At 42.2% G+C, this 10,000-nt stretch overlaps 1 protein-coding gene across 1 annotated transcript; it reads left to right on the forward strand.

The window, feature by feature from the left end:
* The first annotated feature begins 361 nt into the window (after positions 1-361).
* On the forward strand, positions 362-6,454 carry LOC138971505 (uncharacterized). Its single transcript, XM_070344250.1, has 4 exons — positions 362-583; positions 2,115-2,252; positions 3,801-3,887; positions 5,633-6,454. Exons 1-4 carry the CDS (start codon positions 523-525, stop codon positions 5,704-5,706), a joined length of 360 nt encoding a protein of 119 aa, XP_070200351.1. The 5' UTR covers positions 362-522; the 3' UTR covers positions 5,707-6,454.
* Positions 6,455-10,000: the final 3,546 nt, after the last annotated feature.

Genomic DNA, 10,000 nt, shown 5'->3' on the forward strand with positions numbered 1-10,000 from the left:
AAGATTCTTTAAATCTCAGACTTTTTTTTAAAGTCGGTAAAATAATTCGTGTTAGAATATCTTTATCCTTTTTCAAAAAGTAAACCAAATCGTGTCTTTGAAAGTTTGTTAGTGTGCTGGGCAGATTGCAAGACAGTAGATAGGTCAGTTGGTCAGTTATTAAATCATTCAGTGAGTAGTTGGAATCATTCCAGTTAAGATTGTGTGATAAAAACATGGAAGCTTTACCTGTTAATTTCAATCCCCGACGTTAACGTTCGTGTCGCAACTTTAACCTCTCCGTTTCTTGTTGACGGCTGCGTAGTTTCTTCAATCTAGTTCCATTTCAATAGACTTCGAGTATAGAAGGGAATGAATAGATGAATTTGCAAGCGTTGTGCTCAGGAGAATATTACACCATGATTATATTTCGCTGCATGGCCACCCACTTCTTTGTTGCGACGATAGTCGTGCAATGTGTGTAACAGACGGAAGCAAACAGGTGACATTTTTCGTCGAGAGGACAGACTTTTCTTTTTCATTATGGCTAAAATGATTTTTATGCCTGTCGTCTTCCTGCTCGTCCTATGTCTTCGATCGAAAGGTAGGTTTATACGAATCGAATTCTTCAATATTATTTGGTTGTGGTATGTGTTTGGGTAGTTTGTATGCAATTTAGTTAAATGTATACTAAGAAGCCAATTTGTGGACATTCGTTGTGCTGTTGACTGACATACCCGCAACGATGTACTCAAACATGCATCGTAATTATGCTAATTAATTCATTGATTGTGAATAAGTAAACGGCTTCCTTATAACGGGGGACTGGGTGGCCGAATGGTAACGCACTTGCGCTCGGAAGCGAGAGGTTGCGAGTTCAACCCTGGGTCAGGGCGTTAGCAATTTTCTCCCCCCTTTCCTAACCTAGGTGGTGGGTTCAAGTGCTAGTCTTTCGGATGAGACGAAAAACCGAGGTCCCTTCGAGTACACTACATTGGGGTGTGCACGTTAAAGATCCCACGATTGACAAAAGGGTCTTTCCTGGCAAAATTGTATAGGCATAGATAAAAATGTCCACCAAAATACCCGTGTGACTTGGAATAATAGGCCGTGAAAAATAGGATATGCGCCGAAATGGCTGCGATCTGCTGGCCGATGTGAATGCGTGATGTATTGTGTACAAATATCCATCTCACACGGCATAAATAAATTGCATAAAAAAAATTAAAAAAAATCCCTGCGCTTAGAACTGTACCCACGGAATACGCGCGATATAAGCCTCATATTGATTGATTGATTGATTGATAATGCAAACATATCTGAGCCATAGTCTCAATTTTCTTCATCAAATATTTCATTCAGTGCTGGTGGATACGCATTCGTTAAGACAGACGGAACTCGTTATTCAAGAACACAAATCTTAACTCTTTCGAATGCAAACACGTTTTTTGCTCTCAGTGAAGAATAAGGAGGACGACAAATAAACAATGGAACAATCCATGATTCAAACAAGATTCGAACAATTGAACGTTGAAAAACTACGAAATTCTCAGGTTAGCATTATGTGTGGTTTCATCAATCCAACCCCAAAAGTGATATTTCTAGCTCTTATGATGTTTTGATTCTCTGCCCCCCTCCACCCCCCCACCACCCCGCGAGTATCCCTTTAAACAACCTTTCCTTGTATGATTTATTGTTGAAGGGAATATTTTCACCAATTTTTAGTGCATGGTTTTTAGTTTTCAGACCGTTTTGGAACTCAAAGTATGTCATTGACCACGCGTGTGTGCGTGTATATGTGTGTGAGTGTGTGTGTGTGTGTGTGTGTGTGTGTATGTGTGTGTGTGTGAGTGTGTGTGAGTGTGTGTGTGTGTGTGTGTGTGTGTGTGTGTATGTGTGTGTGTGTGTGTGAGAGACAGAGACAGAGACAGAGACAGACAGAGACAGAGACAGTGAAAGAGACAGAGAGAAGCTTTGACCGTCCTTGCTCGTACGTGTTTGCGCGCCCGCGCACACCAATATGCCTGGATAACTTTAACCGTCTTTGTGTGACCACACACATGTATGATAACTATGTATCCATGTATCTTTTTGTCTTTCTGACTGAAAGCCTTGCTTTCCTCTTGTGTGTTCAGCACAGAGCCAGACGGTTGCCACGTGCACGAGCGGAGGCGGACAGTGTGACACCATCGCCAACGCTCACTGTGACACGTCCAAAAAGGAATGCGTGTGCAATGATAAATACGGTCCGACAACACACAAAACCAGTTGCAGTAAGTAACTTTAAAATTTTTTTATTTTTAACCTAGTCCTCTTTGCATGGTGTTGTGTACAAGCTAGACCGCCGTCACCAGAAACTAACTCTTTTCAAAGAAAAACCATCACCCAAGTGCTACGACATAAAACGGTCTTCGAGATGAGAATTTCTTATTAAGGGCTTCCAATCAAGATGTATCCCCAGGTCCACCCCTGGTCCCTCTCGGGGACACGGCGATGATTTTTTTGGTTAAGGATTTGAAAGAGATTAAGAATTTTCAGCAAGTTTGAAATTGAAGTACCGACTAAGAAAAACATTTGAGTTTAAAGGAACCTTCTACCTTTAACTCTGATACGCATATTACATGTACATAGTGTTTTAAGTGTATGCTAAAAACAAACCACAGAGAATAAGATCGATACCGAGTCGGTCTCCCATCATCCTCAATGGTTCTCGAGACAAGAAACAACAAGAAACAAAAGGAACAACCCGCTTCCTTATTTTCGTCTCAACAGTTATTATCCAGGGTTCTTTTGTTATTCTAATTACAACTAATAGATCAGGTAATTTTTCAAGGGTTAGGTTATAAACGACTTCGATCAGACAGCAACCACCCTTTCGGTTTACTCTGCTAACCAGCTCCCTTTAACGGTTGTGAGGTCAAAGAATCAAATGAAACGGCTAGGATTGAGACTTGCGGGCACATTTTAACGGTTCATATTCCTCATGTGAAGCGAATAATTTAATGCATGCAGCTAGGTGGTAGAACGCATGAGCCCACCTTGCCAAAGGAAATGATTTTGTTTCTATCAAGAAGGAGTGGTATCTATACTGTCTTATCGTTCTCAGCAATGCCTAAGACTTTGAACTGTACACATTGTGTGCATGTTTTTTTCTCAGTTTTTTCCCCCATTACTTTAAAGAATATTTAGCAAAAGAGATTCCATCTGTTTTGTAAACGGCACAATTTCATATGAGTCAGAGATCTTGAGGGAAAGCGGCAAACAAAACAGACAGTCTCAACTTGAAAACTACCGCGCGTATTTTCAAATAAAAAGAGTTGAAATTGTTTAATGTGAGTTTGGCTTTCTTTATGCCACCTACAAAAGAGTCATCGGTCTCGAATATTAGCTGAAGAGACGATAAAAATTATAACCAACTTACAAAAAGAGACCTACACTTCAGGCGTCTGAATGCCGGAAGATTTGTTACTTAACAGGTTTATAATGTGATCGCAGATTTTGTTCAGCTGCGCAGTGGTGACAGCAATACGTATAGGTTCATTGGTTTAAACTTCATCAGAAGCATGAGCATAGTTCGGGCTCCGGTTGGCTCCTAGATCTTCTGGGAGTAAAGTGTAGGCCTATGTCTGTACGTGCGCGCGTGCATGAATGAGTGAGTACATGCGTGCGTCCGTGCGCGTGTATGCGCTTGTGCGTGCGAACATGACTTTATGTGTGTATGTTTCCGATCAAACATGTGTGTACCTGTGCATGCATGTGCGTATTAATTTATGTATGAGGGACTGCATTTATACATCTGTGTGTGCGCATTATCTCGGCAGAACTTCTGAATGGACAGCCATGCAGCCGGGACACCATGTGTGTCAGTGACAGTTGTATCGACAGCGGAGACGGGACCATGAAATGCAGTGAGTATCTTTTTTATTTAAAATTTTGTTTGTTTGTTACATGTTTATTTGCTTGCAGGTGTGTCTATTTGTTTGTCTGCCTCTTTTTGTTTGCCTGAGTCACAGGAGCTTGAATCAAATCGCTGGTCGATCATTATTTACTCCTTCACCCTTACTGTTTCCTTACTACTACTATTCACTACCTTGTAGTGGCATGAGTATAGCCTACTACTGTATTTTACAACTTGTGTCATTGTACGTTCCAGTTATTGTTTGCAAGTTTTCCTGTGTGTTCATCTATTCTTCTGTCTGTCTATCTGTGTGTCTGTTGATCTTTTCTCGGGCTTTATCTTTCTGGTCCAGAGAAGCCGAAGAAGCACCTGACTTTTGAAATATTCCTTTTTATCTGATGGATTGTCGTTGCCCCCTTCTATATATATACGACTTGTGTGTGTGTGTGTGTGTGTGTGTGTGTGTGTGTGTGTGTGTGTGTGTGTGTGTGTGTGTGTTCGCGATGCACGGCCAAAGTTCTCGATGGATCTGCTTCAAATTTGGTGGGCATATTCAGGTAGACCCCGGACACAACCTGGTCGATGAGAATTTTCAACACGTGCTCTCAGCGCGCAGCGCTGAACCGATTTTGGTTTTTCTGTTCATCTTCCCAGATCCATTCCCAGTAACTCTTCCTTATCTTCTCCAGTGTTTTGCGTTTATCTCCCTTCCTTCGTGTGGCGTCAATCCATATTCCCGTTACTATTTGTAGAAGGTCACTGTCCACAACGCTTTCATCCCGGCGAAGCCGGATATTCCCGTTACTATTTTTAGAAGGTCACTGTCCACAACGCTTTCATCCCGGCGAGGCCGGGTATTCCTCTACTTCTTCTATTCGGCTCTACTTCTTCCCGGCGAAGCCGGGTATCATTCGGATCTACTTCTTCCCGGCGAAGCCGGGTACCCGGCGAAGCGGGTATTCATTCTAGTCTGTAGATGTGTGTCTAATTGTGTGTCAACAGCCCTGTCTATTCAAGTTAATGTTAGGGTGTGAGTCGCTCTACTTTTTACACCCCCGGTATAGGGGTGTGTATAGGATTCGGTCGATGTGTTTGTTTGTGTGTTTGTGTTCGCATATAGATCTCAAGAATGAACGGACCGATCGTCACCAAACTTGGTGAACAGGTTCTATACATTCCTGAGACACACGGTTAGGGAGTTATTGGTGGATTAAGATTATACAAGGACTTATAGAGGGACATATTAATGATCAAAGGGAAATAACCTTCTCAGTTGCTGGCAGTGAGAATGGTAAGGACGGGGGTGTTTTTCCTACCTCGGAGGAATTTCTTGTTCTTCCAGTTGTTCATGTCAGACATTGTTTTACTTAGCCTGTCTGGTTTATTGTCTTGTCCATTTGTCACAAGTCTCACGAGTTTTCGTCACAAGTTTCATGAGTTTTCACAAATTTCGCAAGTCTTGATAAGGTTTTGGCTGTTCTGTCTGCCTGGGTGTCTTTTCGTCTGTCCCTACGTTTATTTGTCTGTCTCTATTCCTAGCTGTCTGTCTCCTTCAAGTTCAATGTTGCTGAGAGCGCTTCTTGTCTCGACCTATCTGTGTCACAGTCCTCACGTCCCCCCCCCCTCTCTCTCTCTCTCTCTCTCTCTCTCTCTCTCTCTCTCTCTCTCTCTCTCTCTCTCTCTCTCTCTCTCTCTTTGACCTAACTCGAGTGTACCAAAAAAAAGGATGTTAAACACCGTTTTGCTCGTTTTCAGGTGACGCATCTGTTGGTGTCTCCCTCTCGTGCGTCCTCCTGGTGACGGCATTTCTGACGTCACGTGTGATTTGATCACGAGTATGTCGTCACAAAAACCCAGACCTCGCCCTTAGCTTGTCCCCCAAAAAATACCCCCACAAGGGTCGTAGTTGTTTAAATTTTGTGAAAGCTGAAAAAAGAGGGGATTATGCTGTTTAATTTAAGAATGACTGTTAAAAGTCACAATTTGTAGTAACAAAAAATTTGTTATGAGACTATGTGAGTTTTGACTTTTCGTCCAAAAATATACAAACTAAAAGGGAAGAAAGATAAGAAAATAGACTGAGTTTCTGAGAATCTAGTGTCTGACTGCTGTTTCTATGAAATGTGACCCCCCACCACGGAATGAGTCGCATGTCACCTTTGCATGATTTTCATATTTTTACATTTTCCTAAAGAGCTTTTTTATGCTCTATCCAGTGGTGAAAACCGTTTTAGAAAAGAGCGACAACTTTTCGAGTTATAAGCCTGTGACTAAGGTGACCCTCACACTGTTACCAGACACCCCCCCTGACTTATAATTATGAAGCCTGGCGCAGAACCGCGCAAGGCGACATGCGACTCATTCCGTGGTGGAGGGTCACAAACAGGCAGACATAATCAGGTAAATCGAAGGTGCTGTCCATGAAAATATGTTTTGCTTTTCTCATTATTTTCTAGCTGCAAAAAAGTTCGTTTGAAAATACAATTGTGAATTCGAAACAAAATGAAATGTATGCACAAGGTATAGACAGATGTGTTTAGCGTTGACTCGTTTGCAAGATTCCATCATGCAGTATTTTCTCTGTTTCTTGTTCTAGTCTGATGTGAGTGAGTGAGTCAAATGACGTATTATTAGAAGTAGTACAGTAAAACCTCCCACTAACGACCTTGAAAATGTCCAGAAAAATCGGTCGTAAAAAGGAGGGGTCTTTATTGGGAGTTTGGGAGGTATACTTTTTTTTCACAGGGGTGGCAACTGTTGAAAGTTGTGTCTTGAAAGTTGTGTCCGTTATCCTATTTTTGTTCCCATTTGATGTGCATATGGATAAGCATGATGTACGTGCCTACACCAGCGCACAGACGGGCAGACATAACACACACACACACACACACACACACACGCACGCACGCACGCACGCACGCACGAACGCACGCACGCACGCAAACACGCACACACACACACACACACATACACACGCGTGAGATGTTGTTTTAACTGCCCCTACCCAACCCCTCCCATCCCCTCCCCCTACTTCGAGGGCAGTCCTTCAATTGTGACAGCAATAAGTGAGAATAACAGCCGTGGGCCACTGGACTTGCATGCACTACTGACAACAGACTACCACCCCTGACTCTTGATGCGTGACAAATGGCGTGCGTGTTCCGCGTGTGCTGGGTAATTACGAACTTTGAAACTCACTGGTAAAAAGGTCAAAGTCGTTATTGACCCTAAGTTGGTAGGTCGGTCGTCGGAAAAAGGAGGGCGTCGTTCTTGGGAGTTTAGTTACAGTGTGAAAAGCATCCGTGCCGAGAAATTCGGTCGGCAAAAGGAGGGGGTCGTTCTTGGGAGAGGTCGTTACGGGAGGTTCCACTGTAGTTGTAATAGCAAATTTAGAAATCGTCGTTATCTGTGTTGAGACGTGTGTGTGTGTTTTTTTTTTGCGTGTGTGTTCGTGTGTGTGTACGCATGCACATGTATGTATGTGTGTGTTGTGTGTGTGTGTGTGTATGTGTGTATTGAACAAGAGTTTTTTGCGCCCACACACACACACACACACACACACACACACACACACACACACACACACACACACACACACACACACACACACACACACACACACACACACTTACTTGCATGTGCACAATATTATTACACCGAAAGCTCACTGCAGATTGGAAAAAGGTCGAGTTCTTTTCGCCCCAAAATAGCACACAAGTATTCAAGTGTGTCTAAAAAAAACCACAATGAACACCGCAGCGAATGGTATGAGCAATAGGAAAAATTAAAAGACAAGAAAAAGAAATGATAGTTTACCCAGTCATCAGAAAAGTTTTCAAAGAGTTGGAAAGCCTATAATATCGATGCTGATTCGGCCTAACTGTATACCCAATGCCGAGTGTTCAGGAACAGAAACCAAAAGTAAATTCAATCCATACATATATCTCAAATCATTCTGCATCAAACGACAAAATGAGTTGTAATTGCCGAATGACCATCACTAAAAGCAATGGACAGTTAATTGATACCAGTGGCATGCCAGAGTGCAGCAAGCCACTAAATGTATTGCTAATGCTGAATGAAGAACACAAGGAACTTGTGCTAAGTTTGTATGCAATTATATATGTATGACCCACGAAGGCATTAACAATACTGCCAGCACTAAGTGCTGAGAACAAAGAATCTGTAGTAAGTATAACTCGAGTTTCAGGTCAGGATCCAGCAAAACGTTTACTGTATTGCTAATGCTGAATGTACGGGAACAGGAACCACACGTAAATGGAAACAAAACTCAATCTTACACCAGAGTACACCAAAGCCAATGAAAGTATCAAAGATGCTGAATGCAACATGGAATCTCAGTGGAAAGTTTTATACCTGAAATGTCAGATTACATCAAACCACAAACTGAATTGCCAATCTTTCTTTCTTTATGTGGTGTTTAACGTCGTTTTCAACCGTTCAAGGTTATATCGCGACGGAGGGAAGGGGGGAGATGGGATAGAGCCACTTGTCAATTGTTTCTTGTTCACAAAAGCACCAATCAAAAATCTGCACCAGGGGCTTGCAACGAAGTACAATACATTACCCTACTGGGAGAATGCAAGTTTCCAGCACAAAGGACTCAACATTTTTTACACACTGCTTGACCAAAATCTTCACAAACATTGACTATACTCCATACAAGAAACACTTAACAAGGGCAATAGGAGAAACAGAATCCGTTAGTCGCCTCTTACGACATGCTGGGGAGCATCGGGTAAATTCTTTCTCGTCCCAACCAATAGGGGACTCCCCCTAACCCCCGGGGGGCGAATTGCCAATGCTGAATGAAAACTACGAACATAACCAAAAAATGTGATTTCATTTCCATGTCAGAATACAACTAGGCGATCATTGAATTGCCAATACTTAATTTCCATCACAGAAAACCGATAGAAAGTTTCATTCGAATGTCATGAAAGAATATAGCAAGGTGCTCACTGATTTGCCAATACCTAATGCCCCGTACCAAAAACCGATAGAAAGTTTCATTCGAGTGGCATGAAAGAATACAGCAAGTCGCAACTCGAACTGCCGGTGTGAGATGTCAAGTATCAAACTCCCAAGGAGAATTTGGGTTCCAGTATCATGTCAGAATACAACCGTCCACTTACTATATTGCCAATGCTGAATGTCCGAGAACAGGTACCAACAGAATAATAAAGTCCATTGCCATATTGGAACATAACAATGCACTAAATATGTTGCCAATGCTGAATGTCCGAGCACAAGAATCAGTAGAAAGGTTGATTCCACTATCGTGTATAAGTACCTACTAAATGTGTTGCCAATGCTGAATGTCCGAGCATTGCCCATTGCAATATCAGAAATAACAATGCACTAAATGCATTGACAATGCTGAATGTCCGAGAACAGGTACCAACAGAATAATAAAGTCCATTGCCATATTGGAACATAACAATGCACTAAATATGTTGCCAATGCTGAATGTCCGAGCACAAGAATCAGTAGAAAGGTTGATTCCACTATCGTGTATAAGTACCTACTAAATGTGTTGCCAATGCTGAATGACCGAGCATTAGAGCCAACACGACGTTTGATTCCAGTGTCTTGTCCTAATAAAACAAGCCACTGGTTTATTGTTGCCGATGCTGAATGTCCGAGAAAAATTGTGTGCAGCACCACTTGCCAGTCTAAAAAAACACAGCAACATTAAGATACATAATCTTCACGACTACATAACAAAGACCGTCAAACGCACAAACATGGCTTTGGAATAATGTGTTATCACAGGTCATTCACTGCAAAATCATCACCAGGGCTGCAGAAGATTCTGCAACATCACGGCAGAACCAACCAGGAAAAGCAAATTGCCATACACAACTCTTTACGGAATAGCCATTTAAAATAAGCATCATGGTTATTGACGAAAATGTGCGGCAAAGCCAAAGTCAGCATCATCGCCATAAACAGTTCTGTACCAGATCACGGCACAGCCAATTCAAGTCAGTATCACGACCATAAACAATTCTGTACCAGATCACGGCACAGCCAATTTAAGTCAGCATCACGACCAAAAACAATTCTGTACCAGATCACTGAACAGCCAAGTAAAGTCAG

Source organism: Littorina saxatilis, linkage group LG7 (genome assembly GCF_037325665.1).
Source record: "Littorina saxatilis isolate snail1 linkage group LG7, US_GU_Lsax_2.0, whole genome shotgun sequence".
Lineage (NCBI taxonomy): Eukaryota > Metazoa > Mollusca > Gastropoda > Littorinimorpha > Littorinidae > Littorina > Littorina saxatilis.